Below are 20,387 nucleotides of genomic sequence, written 5' to 3'. Positions count from 1 at the left end.
CATGGTGCCTGGCTGGCTCTACGTGAGGCCGTGCGGTGCTCGGTGCTGCTTGGCTTTTACTCGGCGTCACCCAGAGACATCGCCCACGGAGCTTGGGGCACGGGGGGGGGCTGTGCTGCGTGCCCAGCACCAATTCCCAGCAGAGCACAGCCCCAGCAGGGCAGGGCAGTTGTCCTCCACGTCCCTCCTGACTGCTCAGGGACAGGGGTGCTTGGGGACCTTCCTCTCCCTGCAGCCAGCACTGGCAGGGGGCTGCTGCTTTGTGTCTCCTCAGGGTAGCTGCTGCAGCCACTTGCTTTGAAATTACCTGCTTAATTCAGTCATCTTTGCCACCCCCGAGTCCCGTAGAGCAGTAAAGACGATGCTTTTACACGGGCCTGAAGGCACGGAGTCTGGTTTTACCTGCTGTAATGCAAAACCTTTCCCCGTGACACTCCCGTCATCCACACAGAGCAGCCAGGGACAAACCTGCGCAGCTCAGCCATGCCAGCAGGGTGCTGCCAAGCAGGGGACCAGTCCCCTGCGCACCTGGTTTTGGGGCTGAGGGCTGACAAACCCATTTATTTACCCTGGCACGGTGCTGGCTGTGGGGGTAGCTGGTCTCTCCCTGCCCTACAGCCGCCTCCCAGCCCTGTTTGCTCAAGCCCAAGGTCGCAGGTGCAGCAGAGCAGATGGGACCGACCACGTACGAGGCTTTCCTACCACCACAGCAGCAGGAGGAGCCCCGTGGGCACAGCCGTGCCGCAGGGTTGTGATAAAATAAAGCCTTCTGCTGTGCACACCGGGGCTGTGGACCTGTTACTGGGGGGATGGAGCTCCCCAGGGCCCTGCTTTGAGATGGGTTTGGGGCCACTGAGACAGCTCACTGGGGGTCTTCGTCCTCCTGCCCCAGACCAGGCAGGAGCTCTCAAAACAAGGCTGTGAAATTGCCACCAGATCCCCAAACCCTCCCCGTGCCGGGTCAGCACCCTTCCTGACACCAGCCTTCCTCCCCCAGCTCCCACACAAGACCAGGACTCTCCTTTATTTAAATAACCAAAGGTGTACTTTTTTTTTTTTCTTTTTAAGCAAATACATCATTCTCACCCCAATTAAAAGTGAGCAGCAGACAAGGCCCGGAGGCACCCCTCCCTCTTCCCAGGTGCTGCAGGAGTCGCCCCCGTGGCTGCTCTCCTGGGACCCGTCTGGGTTTAACCTCTGACAGCCGCTCGCCTGCCGCTCTTACAAAGTGCTGGTTGAGTTTCCATCCTCCCACCCCGACCCATCCCACGGGTCTGACACCTGAGACTGTACCGTGAGGCCCCCCCATAAAGCCCCAGGCAAGGCTTTACCCCCAAAAATGCCCTGCGAGCCTGCTTCCACCAGCGCAGCCACAGACAGGCTGCAAGACCTGGCTGTATGGGGTACCCAAGCAGCCCCAGGGGGCTCACCTCGAGGTGTTGCCCCTTTAGCAGGGGTGCTGAAGCCTCCCCGCACCCTGGAAGCACCCCCGGGAGCCAGCCCTGCTCTTCTCAGAGGGCATCAGCGCTCCTGGAGCTCCCAGCACGGGATCCAGGAGCCCTGCTGGTCCCCTACCCCGGAGCACAGGCGAAACCCCGTTAGCTGAACTCCTGCTCTGAGCATGGAGCTTATTTTACCCCCCAGGGGAAGAGCCGAAGCCTTCCCAGCTCCGCTGCTCATTACAGATGCAGCTCACACACCCCGTGGCTCCTCCTGAGTTTTGCATCTCTCTCTCAGAGCAGCAGCTCCGCCGAGCTCAGCCCACAGACAGGGGAGAGGCACCATCTTTCGGCCAGTGCTGACCATGACAAGGCTGCGACAGGAGCCCCCTGCCTCTGGAACAAGCACCACAGGCACCGGGATGCTCACTGCGAGGGGCTGGAGCAGAGAGCACAGCAGGGAGCTGGCAGAAATTTGCACCGAGGAAGCACTGGGGCAGCCCGGGTGCACGTCCCGAAGCATCCAGGGGCTTGTCCTGAGCGCAGCTTGGCAGACCCTAACAGATCTGGGCAGTTTTTAATCAGGCTGTGGCTCTGAATGCCAGCAGCGGGCACGGGGTCTCATTCAGAAGATGATTTCTGGCAAGGCTGGGCAGCACTCAGACAGCCCCAGCCCGCGTATGCTGGCTTGGGGAGCCTACAGCTTCCCCTGCACTGCTGCACCCCTCGGTGACCAAGAGCACTTGTTCAGATAAAGGAAATCCAAGCCCTAAGACACATTTAAAAGGCTGCGTGCACTCCCCTTTTCAGCCCACTTGAAGGTATCGGCCCTGGGAGCTTTCCACAAAGTGCAAAAGGTTTGGCTCAAGAGCACCTGGGCAACGCAGAGCCCGGCACAAGGCGCTGCTGAGACCCAAGGGCATCTCTCAGAGACAGCCGGGAGCTCTGCCCTGCCCCGGGAGGACACCGTGCTCCCAGCACGCACAGAGTTGGGCTTTTTACCCAATTTTCAGCTTGGTCTGAGCAGCGTCATGTGCACGTTGCTGCCTGGTGGCTTTCCACCTGGGGCCGTACAGGGCCAGCACCTAACGCAGGCGTGGGGACACGGGGCAGAGCCCAGCCCCCAGCCAGGCTTTCTTCATCACCCCACAGCAGCTGCCTGAGCTGGGGAACTCACCTCTCTGTCATCGAGCCCTTTGGTAGCACAATTTTGATGCCTGAGAAATACAGAAAAAAGGAGACGTTTCATTGCAAGATAATGTACCCAGAAGAGAAATCCGCTCAGTGGGGAACCTCAGCGCTGGCTCAACGCGCCTCGTGTGCCAGTCCACGATGTCCCCAGAGTTAGAAGTCACTGCAGAAGAGAAGTTCCTTGGGTATTTGGCAACAGACAGGTCCCTTCAGCCACCACCGCATGGTGACGCCACCGGAGGAGCATCTAGGACGAGTCCTTCACCTCGCCTGGGCGGCCGGACAGCCTGAAGAGGGTCTCCCTCATGATGCGGTAGCATCTGTCAGTGAGCTCAGAGACATCGTCGGATGTCAGGCCTTTGGTCTCTATCGGAGGCAGAACCTCAACCTTGATTTTGCCTGAGAAGACAAGAAGAGCCTGTGAGAAGCCCCCCACATGATGGGAGCGCTGCTCCCTGCCCTCCCAGGACACCTTCACCCCCTGCCCGGCCTTCACCCCCAGGCATCCATTCCTGCCTGCACAGGGTGCGCTGCCCTCAGGGGGAAAGAGATCGCTCTGGGAATCAGGCCCTGTCCTGAGCAGCTGCACAAAGCAAACAGCGAAGCATTTCCCATGCCCCAGTCTGCAGGGCAGGGCAGGAGAGGAGGCTGCAGCTTCTGGCAGCGTCGTGCTTTGGGTTAGGTCCCTCTGCTCCACAGGAGCTCAGCCCACGGGCACAGCCAAGCCCTAGCCACACGTCAGGGTGTAAATCCACATCAGGACCGGGTGTAAATCCACATCAGGACCCACCACTTTCCTTAAAGACTGCAGCAACGCCTGCTCTGCAGGGTTTTCAGCCAAGGCTGGGACGAGCACACGGGGCTCATCCTGAGCCAGGTGCTCCCTCCATCTGCTCCTACCCGGCCTCCCGCCTTTGGCTGGCTCCGCTGAGCCAGGCACAGAGCACGCAGAGCTCCCAGAACTGCAGCTACTGATCCAAGCTGGGTGAAAGCCAATTTTCTGCCCGGCACTTCCACTGACAGCCTCCCGAGCACTGACACAACTCGCAGAGGGGTCCCTGCTCTGAAAGGCCCGCAGGCAGTGCTTGCTTCTTCCCCAGAGCCTGAGCCCTCATCCCTGGCTGTGCCAGCTACGAGAGGGCGAGGTGGTGCCCCATTCTTAATGAAAACTTGGCATGTTTAATTGCATTCTTTCCCGAGTTAACCCAGCCCAGGCTGCGGTGCCAAGCATTTGAACTGCCTCCACACATCTGCCAGCAGGGCTCCTGCTGCTCCGCACCGCTTCCCTCCCACTCGGAGACGGCATCGCCCCCGTCTCTGCAAGGTTTCTTTCGTACCTGATGTGAACAGATTCTTCTTTGGGTTATAGAAGGTGGTGAAGGAGGAGTACACCACGGGGATCACCGGGACCTTGGGGAGGAAGAGGGGAAAAGGGAAAAGTTACTCGCACTGCAGCATCCCAGGGCAGGGCAGAGACAAGCCATGAACAAGTCCCAGGCAGCGGGGCCAGCTCTGGGCCTTTTGGGGCGCACAGCCCCACAGGGGAGGCTACACTTCAGCCCCAGGCAGCGCTCAGCCTGGCTCCTTCCAGGGCAGGCTTCAAAACGCAGGTAGTTTCCGACCTGCAAGCATTACAGGAGGCCTGTTTGGACAGGCCTCCTGTGCTGGGTCAGCACGAGCATGGGGCAGGCCAGGCGCTGCGCCTTCAGCTGCTCAGAGGGCGTCATCGGCTGCACCCCCCCCCTGCTCCCAGGGGAGCCTCCAACAGGCAGAGACACGGCCAGGAGGGCAAGCACAGAGCCACGGTGTTCCAGTGCTGCTAACACAGGCAGGATCTGCAGCTGGTGACTCACGGGGAGTGTAAACAGAGCTGGGTGCCATTTCCGCCAGCAGCCCTTCCCGCTGGCACCACCAACCAGCCCCGGCAGGAGCAAGGGTGGCACAATTCGGGCTCCACCTGGGCTTGTACCAACACCCCGGGGCTCCAGTTGGACACCACCACTCCTTGAGGAGTGCCAACAGCCCAGAGCCAAGGAACGGGTTGTTCCCCCGCTGACTGCTCACAGGTCTTGTCATTTTGGGGTGGGAAGGCATTTTAAGACAACGCGGAGCGGTGCCATATGGCTGCCTGGGAAGAAGCAGCTTTTTCTACAAAGAGCAAGCCCAGATGTTGCTCTGAAGCTTGAGCTTTAATAAACCCAAATCAACACTTCCCTATCGCAGCCTAGGGGATTGAGAAAGGAATTGACAGCTTTGGGATCCTCCAGGTTGAGCTGTGGAGGCGCAGGGCCCGCTGGGCTCCCTGCCAGGGGCGAGCTCTGCCAGGAGCTGCCCATGAGCCAGCCCCGAGGGCCTGGCCCTAAAGCAGCTCTGCTCAGAGGTCAGGTGTGCCCATCCCAATGCTCTGCCCTCCAGATGGGACACCAGGACCACGGTGCTGGGGTGGTCAGCAGAGGGGACACAGCAGCTTGTCCGCTGCCTGCAGCCACCCGCTCCAAGGGGTCACGTTGCTCCTGCAGAGTGAGAGGCCCTCAGCTCTTGCTGGGCAGTGCTTGTGACACCTAATGGTGGTTTAATGGAGGAGCACAGCTTCCTTGAGAGCAACCTGGCCCCGTGACTGCACAACCAGTCTGCAAAACCTTCCAGGGTCCCCCCACGCAGGAGCAAAGTGCTGTTACCTGCGCCTGGACGGCGACGTGAAACGCTCCCTTCTTGAACGGCAGCAAATCCCCGGTGCAGTTCCTTGTGCCCTCCGGGTACACCCACACCTTCACCTGCATGCGGGGAGATAACGCCCTGCTCCAGCGATCCCCTCGCAGCACTCAATCCCTGCCGGAGGAGGCAGCAGCAGGGCTGCCACATCCCCCAGGCCACCCCGGCCACACTCACGTTATCGGTCGCCATCGTCTTGGCCACCTCCGCCATCACCATCTTGGCACTGCTGGTGCTCTTCCTGTTGATGAAGATGACACCCCCGAGGTAGATGATGAGCCCCACGGTGCCGGCGTACATCAGCTCCTTCTTCCCCACCTGGACACAGTTGTCGGGCAGGACCTCCATCAGCCCTAACGTGACGGCAGAGGGTGAGACCCAGCAGCCACCCCCATTCCCAAGCGCCTGCACTTGGACGGGACAAGAGACACGATCCGAGGCGGGGAGGGGATTGTGATGGCTCAGGGCGAGAGGAGAAACCCTTCCTGAACCCAGCACCGAGAGAAAAAGCTGGCCCAGCTGCCTCGGTAGCGTAGACCAGTGCCAGGGCAGGGGGGGCTGCGTGGCCAGCAGGGTTTCCCAGCTGGCGAACAAGAGAAGCGCTCCCTCCCTCGGGCCAGCTCCTCACCCATCATGTCGAGGATGCTCTGGTGGTTGGACACGATGATGGCTGGGCCCTCCACCTCGAAGTTCTCCAGTCCTTTCACCTCAAACCTCAGGCCGAAGAAGTACTTGAAGGTCCTGACTACGGTTTTGATGATCCTGGGGAAGAGAAGAGAAGAGCGGTCAGACAGCAGCTGGGCAGGGGTGTAACGGAGTCTGCTGCACCGTGCAGCACCAGAAGGGGTGGAAGGAGGTGAGAATCGTGTTCCAGCCAGCCTCCAGTCTCATTTGCCCTTGGTTCACCTAGGTGCCTGTCCTGCATGACTGGTCCCATGTGCCCAAGGTGCTTCAGTTGCTAAGCACAGCCCTTTCCAGTGGGGAAATTTCACTGGAAGCCTGGGGGAAGCCGAGTAACTTTGAGCCTGGACCACTCCCATCCCTTTATCACTGCCCGTTTCCCTCTGCATCACGATCTGCCCCAACGCCACCGACGCTTTCCTGCTGCAGTCAGCAGAGCCCCACAACCTGCTCTGACAGCTCTTCTAGGAACTGCCACTCCCCAGCACACGGCCACCAGCCTGCACCTTGCACCCGAGGAGAGCTCTGCTAACCCTGCCCACTGCCGTGCTGGCAGGTGCTGCTCAGCAGGACCACCACCAGCGGGGTGTTCTTACTGTGGGGGAAGCCAAAAAAAAAGGAGAACAAAGGCAAGAAGCACGCCCTGGTACAACGAAAGGATGCAAGCAGTAAACGGGGCGCTCCCCACGCAGCTTGGCCTCGGGGAAGTGCCCCTGGCAAAGCCACCTTCAAGCCAAGAGCTTCCTCCTGCCAGTTTGGTCCCCTGGTGCACCTTCAGGTCTGTCCACCAAGCTCCTGGCTTTCTTCCCTAGAGCCTGAAGGTCAGGGGCTGGCAGGAGGCCCTGGCAGCTCGGCTCAGCCCTGCCAACACATCCCGCGGGTGCTGTGCCCTTGCTGAGCACGGACAGCCAGGGCTCAGGGGCCAAGCACCCTGGCAGCACCACCCACGGCCACCACCCCTGGGCAGGTGGGAGCTGGGGACCCTCCAAGTGGGCCAAAGGACGCGGGCAGAAGCTGGCAGCACACGAGGGCTATTTTGGGCAGGGGAGCAGCCATTTGCCAGGACGGGAGGTGGAGGAGCTTGCACAGGAGCAAAGCCCCCAGCAGCAGCCACCAGCACAGCTCTGCCTCCCCTAGAGCAGGTCCATGAGCATCCAGCAGCACCCGGACAGCCTGTACCTTCTCCCTGCAGACAGGGGATGGAGTTTTTCTCCCTGCTGGAGGGAAAAGAGGGACAATATCAGCTTCTCCCCCACCACAGGGTCCTGCTGGAGGGGTACACACCCAGGAAGCATCTCTGTCACCTGGGCTGGCAGGTGAGCAACCAGCAGGCATCTCATCCCAGTTTGGAGGGGATCCCAGCATCTAATCCCCAAAAGTCCTCCTAATCCCTGCCATCAGCTCTTCAGCCACAAGCTCCCCTCCACACAACTTCCCTGCCTCGCTCCTTCCCGCAGCGAGGGCCGTGTTTCCATGGGGTCCCCTGCCATACAGATCCCTGGGGCTCTGGCTTGAACACCAGGGGTTCAAGGCAGGCCAGTGGCCGTGGGTAACTCCGCTGTGTGACACAGCTGCTATCAGCCCCCAGCACGCAAACCTGCTGCAAAGGTCAGAGCCGCACCCAGGGAAGGCAGGCAGGGAGGCACGGAGGCTGCGGGGCCGAGGGGGAGCGGGGACAAGGGGCAGGTGAGGAGAGCCGAGGTGACACAGACCGCTGAGGGCACGGTGGAGGCCACGGCACCGGCCTGACCTACATCCCACTTCTCCTCCCTTCTGCCTGCCAACCAAAGGAGAGGTCGCTGCTCTGGAAGTCACGGCGCTCGGAAGCTGCCGGCAGAGGCTGATTACACATTACTCAAGAGCAAACCATCCAACTTCCCCCTGCCAGTAAGGAGCGAGCGCTTCCTTGCACAAGATGTGGCCTGAGCTGCTGAAAGAGGCAAAGGGGCAGAGCTCGGAGCAAGCGAGGAGGAACCGGGCGATGGGCAGCCCTGCTCCAGCTGGCCACGTCACCCACGGGGCCGTGCAGACAGATCCTAAACCCTCCAGCCGTGCGAGCAGCCTCCCTGCTGCTGTGGGTGACCCTGACTTAGTGCAGCTACACGCAGCTGTAAACCTGATGTGCTTGCTGCCAGGCACAAGGAGCTAGTGGATAAATAGGGAACGTGCCTTTCCAGCACATCTGTAACAGCTCGAGCCTGAGATCCAGCAACCCCAGCCCCACACACTCCGAAGCCTGCGCCAGAGGCTTTTTTAGGATCCCCTGATTTTGAAGGATTAGCTGCAGGCTGCTGCTTACCAGATTGGAAACTCTCTCGCAAGAGGTTTCGCCACTAGATAAACAGATCTGTCTCTATCAGGCACGGAGGGCAAACCTCTTCCAAGTCACACCGACTCGGCGCCGGGGCCAGGAGCACAGCAAGGACAGGGCGTTCTGCGCCAGGCAGCGACGCCGCTATCGCCGTCTGACCACCGGCATGTGCTCTCCCCTAACCCCTTTCCTCACGGCGGTATAAACAGCCTGGGAGATGGCAGAAATAAGGAGCTGGTTAGATCACCTCGGCCACAGACCTCCCAGCAGCTAGGATACGCGACCAGGATCATCAGCCAGTGCCAGTGCGTGGAAACGATGGGCTTAAGTTACAGGAAAAGGGTGGTTCTGGCCCAAATTCAGCTCCCGCTTTCAACAGGAGGATTGTTCAGAGCAAGGAGCTCTTGTTCCCAGCGAAGTTCCTTTTTAGCTTTGTGGATTTTAAAAGTTTTAAGGGTAGGAAAAAAAAAAAAAAGAAAAAGGGGGAAAAGGGCGTTTCCATAACTGACATCACAAACTCTAGCGGTCGCAGGGTTGGCTGTCGACTCCTGGGAGGAGGAGACCTTGCTCTGGAAAGGTTCTCCGGAGCAAGCCAAGGAAGTCAATGCCCGAGACAGAGCTGGGATGGAGACCCCAGGGCAAGGAGTGGTTTGTAGTGCCCGCAGCCAGCCCACGGGGCGCATGGCAGAGCATGGCTCGGGGCAGGGCAGGGCGCAGGAGCCGCGTTTCCTCCCGACACCGCTCGCTCCTCCCCGCGTGGGGCACTGGGAGCTGCATCAAGCCCCAAAGCAGCCAAAGTCCAGCTCCACGGGCCGGGACGCTGCCCAACCTTTGATCCACGAGGATGTGTCAAGGCACCGGGGCTCCGCGTTCACCCCCAAGGAAAAGTTCCCCCAACTCCCTGCCCGCAGAGCTCAGCCTGCGGGGTGAAATGAGAAACGAAGTGGGGCTGGCAGCAGGGCCTGGTAGCCACCAGCAGCCCAAATCCTCCCGTAGCAAGAGGATTTTGGACAGAAACCACCAGAGACACAAGCGCTAGCCCTGCTCCTGAAACACTCCTGTGCCTTCACCCGCACTGGGGCTGCTCCTCTCCAGGAGCACCCCGAGCTTGTCCCCAAGCACCGAGCACCCCGGGGTGGCTGTGGCAGGACCCTAATGCCCCCTGGGCAGCTGCTTGGTGCCAAGTTCTTCATCCTGCTCCCCAGGTGGAGCACGGGGGTGTTTTAAACAGCACAGGCACCGCTTTTGGAGGAGACAACACCGCTGGTGCCTTCACCGCAGGCATGCCAAAGGGAACACCCCAGCATCACCCCCCAACCTGCTGCTCCTGCCGGGGTCCCACACACAACCACAGCACAGTGGGGCACACAGGGGGGGCTCTGAACCCCCCAAAACCCCCCTTAAAGCCTAGAAGCCACCCCCAACCCTCTCCCCAAGCCATCCCCAGCAGCATCCCCACAGCGCGGGCAGCACCACCGCGGCTCCCCACCACCCACGCGTGTCCCGGGGGCTTCCCCCCCACGACCCCCGGGGCTCCCCCCTTTACCCCCAGCACTCGCCTCATGTTCTTGACGGTTCGGCCGCCGTTGACCAGCAGGCAGACGGGTGCCGTGAGAGCCGAGCAGACGAAGAAGAGCAGGTAGTAGAAGCCGATCCGCAGCGCGAAGTTGACGGCGGGGCTCAGCTCCATCAGCACGGGCAGCAGCAGCAGCACCGCCGCCCCCCACAGCAGCCAGCCCAGCTCCATGCTGCTGCTTTCTTCCCTTCCTTTTACCCCCCCCAACCCCCGGGCCCACCGAGGAGAGCTAAACCCTGGTCCCTTCCAGCCTTTCGCTCTGGGTTGCCCCCGCCTTATGTGGGCGGTTCGCCCGGCCCCGGCCCGGCCCTCAGCCAGGCGGGGAGGGCAGGGGGAAGGCGGCCGGGGCCGGCCCGGTGCTGTGGGGTGGGACGTGGGGGGCTGTGGTGGAGCAGGGAGGGGGGCCCTAAGGTGCTTTATGGTACGGTGTGGGGGGCTGGGGGTGCCTCCCGTGGTGTGAGGTGGGGGCGTTGGGTCCCCGCGTGGGCATACATGGGGGGCTTTGGGTCCACTCGTGATAGTATGTGGGGGCTTTGGGTCCTTGCTTGACCATATGTGGGGTCTTTGAGTCCCCTCATAATGCTATGTGGGGTCTTTGGGTCCCCTGGTGACAGTATGTGGGGTCTATGGGTCCACTCGTGACAATCTGTGGGGTCTCAGGGTCCCATCGTGGTACTATGTGGGGTCTTTGGATCCCCTCATGACAATATGTGGGGTCTTTGGGTCCCCTCATGACAATATGTGAGGTCTTTGAGTCCCCTCCTAATTCTATGTGGGGTCTTTGTGTCCCCTCATGACGCTATGTGGGTTCTTTAGCTTCCCTAATGGTGCCCTGAGGTCTGTCTTTGGGTGCCCCCATGGTGCCATCTGGGGTCTTTGGGACCCTTCGTGGTGCCCCCTCACCACCCCCTGGCTGTTTCCCTGCCTCCCCGCAGAGGACCCTAGAGCCGCTTGCTTGGCGGGTGGGAGTTCCCCCGCTGGCACTGGAGTGAAGTCAGGATCAGGCCCAACGGCTTCGTGGGCGCGAAGCTGGCAAGGGAGATGAAAGGAAGTCTGCTGGAAGCAGCACAAACCCTTTCTCTGGCTTCAGCAGGTTTTGCAACACTTTTTATGGTAAAATCCCAGTCCCGTGGATGATAATGACTTCATCGGGGTGGGAGGTGGGCCTGGCAGCGTGCTGGATTTACACCCCTGGCGCTGCGGTACCGGTGGCATCAGCACAGCAGACTTCCCAGCTCCTGGAAAACCAGAGGAAAAGCGATATCCCTTCACAAATAACTCATCCCCTCGGCTCCCACGTGAGCAGCCACCAAAACCAGGGGCAGCTCGCTGCGTTTTCACCACCCCTCAGCAGCTGTCATGCCTGACCCAGCAGACAAGCTTTCTCTCTGTCGGAGAGAGCAACTCCCTACAACCGCCAGGCAATGACATCTCAGAGCCGGTCTCATGATCCCTGCTAACGCCACAAAGAACCCTTATTGTGTTAGCATCTCGGCACGGCATTAGATGAATCCCCCGGGCCCGCATCGCAGAGGCTGCTCGGCGAGCCTTGCTCCAGCGCGCTGCCAGCCTGGGAAGGCAGCGCTGCCTTTGCAGCCAAGCATGTGATGGCCTAGAGCGATCTTGCGTTATCTTCATGACTTTCGCTTTTGTTGACATGGGAGGAAAGTCACCGGCAATCCGTCACTGGGGTGCGTGTGAGCTGACCCACCGAAATGTGAGTTTCAATGTGAGTTTCAGCGTGGATGTGGTGCAGACGGCAAATGGCACTAGGAAATGCAGCACGGAGGGGACAGCATCAGGCGTTGCTTCGTGGATGTGGCTATAAGGGAGCCCGGTTGTAACTCCCTCCTCCCCGTGCTCTCCAGCAGGTTACCTGGAGTGATGCAAACGGAACATTTAGCATTAGTCTGCAGCTCAAGGAAGGGGAGTGATTTCTGATGCCAGATTAGGAGGCAGACACGGGCCTGCACGTCAGCCAGCAGAGCTGTCCCTCTGGGTTATTTCATAAGGAAGGTGGTTGTGCTGACAGATGACGACAGCCCGTGTATGAACATTATCGTGCCAAGCTTCTTTACAGAGCAGGGCCCGCACACCCCAGTGCCACAGGGGTTGTGTCACCAGCCCCGAGCCGCGGCCGACCCTGGGCAGAGGCAGCAGCAACCCCTCCCTGCCCGCTCTCGCTTCAGCAGCCAGAAGAAAGCAATTCCAAATGCTTATTAAAGAAAAAAATCAACTTACTAGATTGCGCTGCATGTTTTGCATATTTAAACTACTGACTGAATTATTTAGATGCATTGCAAGCGTACCCTGCAGGTAGTCTAGCTGAGCGGGGTCCAGAAACGCTGGCAGAAACGAGCACCCAGCCAGCGCTGAGCACACCACAAACTCTCAGCAGCAGGCGCTGCCTGTTCAGGTTGTGTGCGGTGCCCGGTGCCCTCGAGCATCCGCAGCAGCAGCCTGGAAAAGCTGCCTGAGATGAGAGTGCTCAGAGCAGAGCACGGTGCTGGGACCTACATGAGCAGCAGGGTCCATGCAGCATCACCGACGATGGGGTTTCTGTGGCTGGGTCTGCGAAACACCACAAAGCCCAGAGCGTCACCCGTTGGCTTTGGTCGTCTGATGCCTTGTAGTAACCTGGCGTTGTTTTTTTTTAACTCTTATTTGACTAAATGTATTGCTTCCCATGGAAACAGCGTGTGTGACCTCACTTGTGATGACTAGCTCCTGCCTGGAGAAGAAACGGAGCCGGTGAGAACGTCTCCCACGCAGGCAGCACGACGAGCAGAGAAGGGCAGAGAGGGAAAGCACTTGGGAAGGAAGGAAGGAAGGGAGAAAGGAGAGACGTGTCCCTCGTTGGTTCCCGAGTGCCTGCCCTTGGCTTCTCCCAGTGCCTTTGGCAGCGCTGCCCAGCAGCCCGTTTCTCTTCACCTCCTGCCAAGGGACGTGCTGAAAGCAGCAGCTGGTTTTGGTGACATTAAAAGCAGAGGGGGAGGGAGGGAGCGACCTGCTGAGCTTTGTTCTCAGCCTTGTCAAGGCACACGCCGGTGACCTTGGCCCGGGAGCCCTGTGAGGAAGGACTGATAACGTGGGCAGCACGGAGCCCCGGGGCGCTGAAGCACCCAGACAGCAACCTCCTGCTGCTGAGGGATGCAAAATAACCTCGCCTGCCAGAGACCTGGGAACCGTAAGGTGATCCACGCATCTGATCTAACCTCTTCTGGACCTCTGTCAGCCTATCCATCCGCGGACGGAGCCATCCTCTTCCCTCTTGCCTGTCTCAATAGCAGCCAACTGAGGTGCCTCCCAGAGCCTGCTGTGGCTTAGTGTCACCTCTGCGTGGCTCAGGCAGGGGACATAAATTGCACAGCATCATGATATTGATGTACTGACTCTGCTAGAGCTTGCTCCATGAAGGTATGGGTATAGATGGGTAACCTGGGACATCTTTCCCTCAATAAACAAGGCTGCCCTAAGGCTGACACTGCCTGCTGCGGGCTGCTCTGCCAGGCAAGGACGGCAGCTGAGAGCCGTTTGTGCAAAGGATGTGGGTTCATCCCCTTTCCGTCCCGCTCGCTCAGCCTAAACGGGTCCTGGGGCACCCGAGGCAAAGCTCACCCTGCCGTGGGGATGCTGTGGCGGTGTCCCTGGGCTGCACCCACACTCACAGCCTTCCCTTTCCCTCCCCAGCTCTCAGGATGGCCGGGCAGAGCTTCAGGCTGACCCCCAGCTGCCGCACGAGCTCCCGGTGCCCCATGGCCGTGCTCCCTGTAGCTGCTGGGCTTTTAGGTAGTCACACGTCAGCGCTCTCATGACAACAGCGTAAGCACTCGGGGAGGAATTAGGATGTTGACTCAGTGTGGTTTAAATGCGAGCGCTGCAGTCACCCACCGGGCTACGAAGCAGTCGGGTTGCACAAGAAGCTGAAGGCTGGGACTGCCAAAACGCCCTGGCAGCGGGGCTGTGGATGCGCAGCCTCCCCTGCTCTCTGGAGAAAAAAAAGGAGAAAGGAGGTTGTCCATAAGAACGAGAAATTAAAAAGAAAAAAAAAATAAATAAATTGCAAAAGTATGTTAGGTAACTGGTTTTCTTCACATAACCTTTACCCAGCTACAGATAACTATTGGGAAAGTGACTTCTTTATCTTCTCGGATGTTAGCTGCAGCCAGATGTGGTTTTATGGTCTCTCGTGTCAGGGGACCCAAGCACTTTGCACATCTCACACCACAAGCTCCGTGGCAGCTCCGTGGCAGAGACCTGCAGAGAACAGCCCCGTGTGCTTTGGACACCCGGAGCTGCAGAGGTGGAGGTCTCGGAGCACAGCAGGACTAAAAAGGGCCAAGGGGAGCAGCAACCCCCTGCTGGTGTTTGCCGTTTGCTCCCCAGAGATGCCAGCCTCCCCACCTTGTCCCTAAACACTCCTTGCCAGGCTTCTGCTCCTGGCAGACAGTGCAGGAAACAGCAGACAGAAAAAATACAAGGCTGCAAGATCTGCCTGCTGCATTTGCACGCTGAGGCTGGAGAAGCTCCCTGCTCCCGGTGCTCTGCAGGACCTTGCACCACGTGCAGCAGGCGGGGTGCTGGGTGAAACGTGAGTGCCCTGCACGCGGGGCACAGCCTCGGAAACAGAGCTGAAAGGTCGGGACTTTTCTTTTTTATTTTTTTTTTCCCCAGTTGCAATAGGATTCGGCTTTTCCCCAAATGTCATGTGTAAATAAATGAAATCAAACTGACCGTTTCTGATGGATTTTGTGCCGATGGAAGTGAGGGGGTGGTTGACCCGGCTGTGCAGGGAGGGCAAAGTCACTGGCCCAAGGTTTCTCCTGATGGCCAACGTGGGACCGAAGAGGGGATTGCTCTATCTCCGTGTCAGGGACTCTCGTGTCAGGGAGCCACCAGACAGCAGCAGAACTCCCCCCAGCTGGGCTGGATTCGGGTGACAGCGCTGAGCAAACCTGCAGCTGGTCCTGCAAACGGGGATGGGAGAAGGCAAAAGATTTAGGGAAGGGAATGGGTGGCTTCCTACGTGCAGTGCCAGGTGGCCAGCGGTGGCTCCTGCTATGGCCAGGAGCACCCCGAACAGAGAGGAATGCGAGTGTTTGTGGGTGTGTGAGTGTGTGAGAGCAGGGCTGAGGCTGTGCCGGCTGCTTCCAGCTTGCGTGATCCTCCGAGTGTGCCTGCTGCTGGGAGGGCAGGCTCCCCATTGCCGCTTCCCCTGCTCCCTTTGAGCCCTTTGCCGTGGATGTGCGGCTGTAATTACAGCGCAGATGAAGATCCCATTTCCCCAGGGAGCTGCAGTAATTACCACAGCATAACGGCCCAGGAGAGCTGGAGCAGCGGGCCACTGGGGTTTGGGAGTGGAAGCGAGGCGTGTACGGAGAGGAAAGGGCTCTCTCCTCCAGGATCTCCATCCCCTCCTCCAGAAGGGCTTTTCCCTTGCTCTGAAGCATCCCTCGGTACATACACCCTTTGGACTGAGTCCACAAGTGCATTCAGAGCCCTGGGGGCCGGTCCTCAGGCCGCATGCAGGCGGCTGCAGCTCCATCCACAGCCCGAGCCCGTCCCTGCAACAGCACACACCTCTTGCAGCCGGCCAGGAGGGCAGGGAACCACAGCAACTCCTCACAAACCCCTCCAAAATCCAACCTGTCCTCCTGCTCCTGTGCAGAGGGCTCCCAGCTGCACTTGCCGAGCTCCAGCTCTCCAAGACTGGCTCCAGCACTTGCTGGGGCTGAGCGTAGGAGCTGATTAAGAAGAAAAACGGGCACACAAACACCCTGAGGGCAGGGAGGAGGGAGCGGTGCAGCCCGGGGCACTTTGAGCACAAAAAGCTTTCCTTGCAGACAGCCCCAAGCTCCCCGCAGGGTCCCGGGGGCTGAGCCACCCCACAGGGGACGAGCCCAGGCTGGGCGAGGGCTGGGACACCTCACGTTGCTGCCAGGCTGCACTGGATTTAGCAAAAGCATGATGTGAAATCAATACCCAGCAAGCGGGGCTTGTGAAACCAGAGCCCAGCTCCTCCTGGGGCACCCGTGTGGGATCAGGGCTGGGTGACACTGGGGTTGGGTACCTGGGGTCGGGTGTCACCAGCTCCCAAGCTGGACCCCGCTCCTTGCACGGCCTGGATGGAGCTGCTGGGTGCTGCAACCGGCTTGGGATCTCCTCCAAGTGCTGGAGTCCAACGCAAGGTGAACTTTTCCTGGCAGCCCTCCCTGGCTGGGCTGCTGGAAACGAACCAGGCGCACCTCGGGAGGCTAAAATCCACACGGGGAACACGTCCGCGTGAAGCGAGCGGCTTGGCTCTCCGTGTTTCCCCTGTTATTGATTAATGCCTCTTAATGACTCCAGCTACTAAAAAAAGAAATAAAAATCTCGTCGTTGCCGCCTGTCACAGAAGATCAATGGAGCAGCATTAGCGAGAGACAGAGAGGCAAACTGTCCCGGGCGAGTTCTCTGCAGGAGCCGTCTCTGGGAGCAGCACGGCCGCCTGCTCGATCAATAGTTCATCACCACCTCTCCCCCTTGCTTGCTTTTTTTTTGTGAGCTAGCTGGGCTGCAAAGCCCGCTCCCAGCTTTCCCAAGGACTGGATTATAACCGTCCCCATTGATCTGATATCCGCGGAGTGAAAGGGCCCCTTAAGCCAGCTGTCTGCGTCGGGAAAACTCAAGTGGCTGCGCAGCCGGGGTCAGGCCCTCATTAACGCCTGGGTGATCGGGAACCCTGCTCACACGGCGGGTGAAACCTGCACCACGGCACTGGGGGGAGCCAATTAGGGCCAATTAGCCCTGATGAGCCCAGCCAAACCCATCCTCAGAGGTTTGCCAGGCAGCTGCATGCACCGCCAGCACCTCGTCATGAGCCTGTGGCCACCAGAGCCACCACAGCCTGTTCTGGGCAGCCCTTGGAGCACCCCATTTGTGCTGCCTCCTTGTTTCTCCTGTGTCCCTTTCTCTGGAAATCACGGTGCTCGGGGTGCAGGGAGGACGGGACGCCCACCAGCAGCTGGCTGTGGGCAGGGGGTAAAGGGATCTCCCCTGCTTCTTAAAAACCCTTCCCTGCTGCACACGGAGCCTTCTCCTGCAGGCAGGTGAAATTAATAAACAAGCAGCACCTGGAAGAGGAAGGCTGATTTGTAATCCCAGGATCTCCATCCATCCTCTCCCAGCACTGCACCCTTAGAGGCGCTGTCGTATTTCTCAGCTTGGACATGCCCAGGGCTGGGCTCGGGATAAAATCCACGTTTTGCTCCGTGTCAGCGCACCCCTTGCCACCACATCACCCAAAGGGGTTTCAGTAGCACCACGGGGTGAGGTCTGCCAGCCTCTGCCCTGCTGTGGATGCTTGTGGTGCTGGGGAGAAGGCGATGTCCTGGCTCTTGTGGCCACAGGATCCCAGCTCCCAGGAGGCAGGGACGTGGGGATTGCCTGCAGGCACCAGCGAGCCAGGGATCCCCCGGGCTGTGCCTCCGAGCACAAGGCATGACGACGAATCGCTCCTCCGCCAGCTCAGCCCGGGCAGGGATCTGCTTGCTCAGCCTCCTTGTCCGTGCTCCTTTGCAAGCTCGTTTTTCTCCTCGGCTGGGAAGAGCCAGCGCTTGGTGCATGACGGAAATCCTAATGAGAGCAGCTCCCCTTCCACAGCCACCGGGCACACCGAGCTCCTCGGGTCTGCCCACAGCCACAGCCGCAGCCACCATCCTTCGCCTCTGCCCCTCTGCCCCTGCCCACCCCAGACAGGGTCAGGGATGTCCCCAGGGTGTCCCCAGTTAAGGGACTGGTGGTGACTGGGAGCTCCCCCTCTCCCCAGCTCTGTAGGGCTGGGTTACAAAGAGCAGGAATTTGGAGAGGAAGCGGAGGGGGCGAGCACAGGACAGATGGGAGGGAAGACTGTGCTGGGGGTGGCAGGGCTGTCAGGCTAGAAGCACCAGAGCTGATTAGCATTTCTAATTATAAATCCTGTGCTCAGCCGCATCAGGGCCCGCCAGGCAGGCGGAGGCAGCTGTGGATGGCGGGCAGGGTGCGGGTGAGCAGCCCCAAACCTTTACAGGGTGCACGGGAAGGAGCACTGGGACCCGATCCATCATCTCCCAAGCTGGGACTGACGGGGGAATCGCAGCCCCCAGGGGAAATCGTGGCCATGGGCAGCAGGGCTGGGGCCGAAGGCACCACTTGGAGAGGAGGGGACGTGGGCAGGGGGTGAGCCTGTGTCCCTCGGGCACCACAGGGGCAAAATTCGGAGCTCCTGTTTTGGTGCTGGGTGCCTCCCCTCCCTGCCCAGCAGTGGCATTTGGACGGGCTGTCCTTGGGCTGTCAAACAGAGCAGACACCCACAGCCAGGGGGTGCTGTAATTAATTAATTGAGCAATGTCCTAGCACAGTCGGGTGCATGGTAAGGGGCAGCAAAGTTCTGTTATGTGGCCGTGGGTGCCCAGAGAGCTCCCATGTCCCCATGATGTGGCTCCAGGACATCCCCAGAGAGCCACTGTGAGGCGATCCCAGGTGATTGTGCCGCACGGGATGGGTTTAGCAGACATCAGCAGAGCTTTTGTGGGCTGAATGACCCAGGAGAAACCAGAACAAATTAATCAAAGGTGCGAAGGAGCGATTCCCATGGAGGAGATCAGCATCGATGGCTTTTGGCCTCCTCTGGATGCCGATGGATGAGGGGGGACAACATCCTCCCACCTCCGTGCCACATGGAGCAGCTCCACACATCTGCCCCGGGGATTTTGGGGAAGGGGACAGAGCCCCTAGCCCAGGGCTGGGGGTGGCCCAAGCCGTGGGAGCTTGCAGCAAAGCCAACAGCTCCGGGTGGTGCCCGGCTCTCCTCGTGCCTGGGATGCGAGTGGGGAGACCCCCGCTGCCCTCGCTCCCCGCCTGGAAGATCAGCTCACATCACACCTGCAGAATTTGTATTACTCCTCTGATTGGATTAATTAATCATTTGGCAATAACTGCTCATTAAGCATTCCAACGATCAATACTAATCACCCAATTACTCGGCGTATTACAGCTCGGGAAGGTCTGCTCACTCCTAATTAGATTCTTTGGACAATCCACCCCCGAGCGCAGCAGAGATCCTCCCCGGCACTTGGAGCCTTGCAGCTTTGGCCCAGACTTGGCTTTTCTCATCTTAAACCCCGAGGACTCCAAGGAGGGTCTCGTCCTGAACATGTGCACCACGCTCGGCCCCAGAAATGAGGGAAATGAGGAGTTTGTTTGGCTACAGGGCACCGGAGCGCTCTGCCAGCAGCCCAAGGGTTTGCTCGGCCACATGCTGCGTGCTGCAGGAGGCACCTGGAGGGAAAGAAAGGGGGGAAAGAGCCAAAGGAGTAAAAGAGCAATTTCCCTGTGGCTGCGAGGGAAAGCAGCGCATTGCAGCCCCAAGACCCCCAGGACCCTCCTCATCCTCACAGCTGGCTCAGCACCAACCCCTCATGGGGTGTCTGACACTGGGGTAAGTGTGAGCCCGTGGGAACGGGCTTGGGGCTGGGCTGGGGGCTCTGCCAGACCCTGGTTCTCGAAGGCATCATGGGGAGATCCCACAGCAGGGCACCCCCATCCCACCCAACGTCTCCCCCCGACACCCAGCGAGGCACCTCCTCATCCCCCTTATTTTCCAAATAACCGAACCCTCCACCAAAATAAAATAAAATAAAATTGAATCACTGCAGCTCGCTGTTACTGGACTAATTAACACCAAAAATAAGCCGTGTAAACTCCAGAGAAGCATCCTGGCTCTAGCATAACACAAAAGCCTGCGGGACGTGGGAGGACGTGATGCTGACCCGGCCCTGGCACTGAAGCAACGGCGCCGGCAGCGGTGGCACCGCACAGGACGAGAGCAGCGGGGACGTCCTCGGGGCTAAAGGAGGCTGCAAACAAGCTGCAGCGTTCAGGGGCTGTGTGAAGCAAGCAGCCTGATATCAGAGGTCATCGTGAGCCAAATTCAGACGGAAAGAAGCAATCTGAAGCACGGAAAAGGGGACGAATGGATAACCTGAAGAGCTGTTAATAGCAAAGCGAGGAATTATCTGAAAAATGGCCTTGTGAGGAGTCTTCCCTGAGCGTTTCCCATCATATTTCTGCCTCTTTCTGCTTGCTCCAGCAGAGCAGGGGCTGGCCCTGGTCTGTCTGCTCGGGGCCTGACACAAAGCAGCCCCTGTCTTGCCTGGAGCTTTCCCTGCCCAAACCCAACACAACCAGGGAGGGCGGCCACTGCTTCTTCTGCTGCTGCTGCCTCTGCTGCTGCTGCTTCTACTGCTTCTATTGCTGCTGCTTCTACTGCTGCCTCTGCTGCTGCTGCTGCCGGGCTTTCAGGAGGGAGAAATGCAAGGAGCGAGCGCAGCAGCAGCGATGGCTGCTCCCAGCCCCAGCAGGAGAACGCAGCCCCTGCGTTTAAATAAAAATAATAATTAAAAAAATATTAAAAATAAATAAAAAAAATAAAATAAAATAAAAATAAAAATAAATAAAA

General features: G+C 59.3%; 1 protein-coding gene and 1 long non-coding RNA gene across 2 annotated transcripts; both read right to left on the bottom strand.

Annotated features, from left to right (window-relative positions):
- Window positions 1-2,664: 2,664 nt before the first annotated feature.
- On the bottom strand, window positions 2,665-10,190 carry AGPAT2 (1-acylglycerol-3-phosphate O-acyltransferase 2). The gene is made up of 6 exons (XM_038164877.2): window positions 9,894-10,190; window positions 5,971-6,104; window positions 5,520-5,695; window positions 5,309-5,404; window positions 3,968-4,040; window positions 2,665-3,029 (listed from the first exon to the last, which is right to left on the bottom strand). Exons 1-6 carry the CDS (start codon window positions 10,079-10,081, stop codon window positions 2,878-2,880), a joined length of 819 nt encoding a protein of 272 aa, XP_038020805.1. The 5' UTR covers window positions 10,082-10,190; the 3' UTR covers window positions 2,665-2,877.
- Window positions 10,191-11,735: 1,545 nt separating this feature from the next.
- LOC119713076 (uncharacterized) lies at window positions 11,736-19,290 on the bottom strand. Its single transcript, XR_011803952.1, has 3 exons — window positions 15,981-19,290; window positions 14,645-14,877; window positions 11,736-13,898 (listed from the first exon to the last, which is right to left on the bottom strand). It is a non-coding gene; the product is annotated as an uncharacterized lncRNA (long non-coding RNA).
- Between the last annotated feature and the right edge of the window lie 1,097 nt (window positions 19,291-20,387).

The sequence above is a fragment of the Anas platyrhynchos genome, chromosome 18 (assembly GCF_047663525.1).
Source record: "Anas platyrhynchos isolate ZD024472 breed Pekin duck chromosome 18, IASCAAS_PekinDuck_T2T, whole genome shotgun sequence".
Taxonomy (NCBI): Eukaryota; Metazoa; Chordata; class Aves; order Anseriformes; family Anatidae; genus Anas; species Anas platyrhynchos.
This window is presented reverse-complemented; position numbering and strand designations above follow the sequence as displayed.

What these genes read in the sequence shown, in the direction of transcription:
- AGPAT2 (XM_038164877.2), bottom strand. Translation starts at nt 10,081, where the DNA reads ATGGAGCTGGGCTGGCTGCTGTGGGGGGCGGCGGTGCTGCTGCTGCTG. An exon ending in GAGCATCCTCGACATGATGG is followed by an intron (nt 5,696 to 5,970) that starts GTGAGGAGCTGG and finishes CCGTCACGTTAG; the next exon opens with GGCTGATGGAGGTCCTGCCC. An exon ending in ACGTCGCCGTCCAGGCGCAG is followed by an intron (nt 4,041 to 5,308) that starts GTAACAGCACTT and finishes TTCCTCCCCAAG; the next exon opens with GTCCCGGTGATCCCCGTGGT.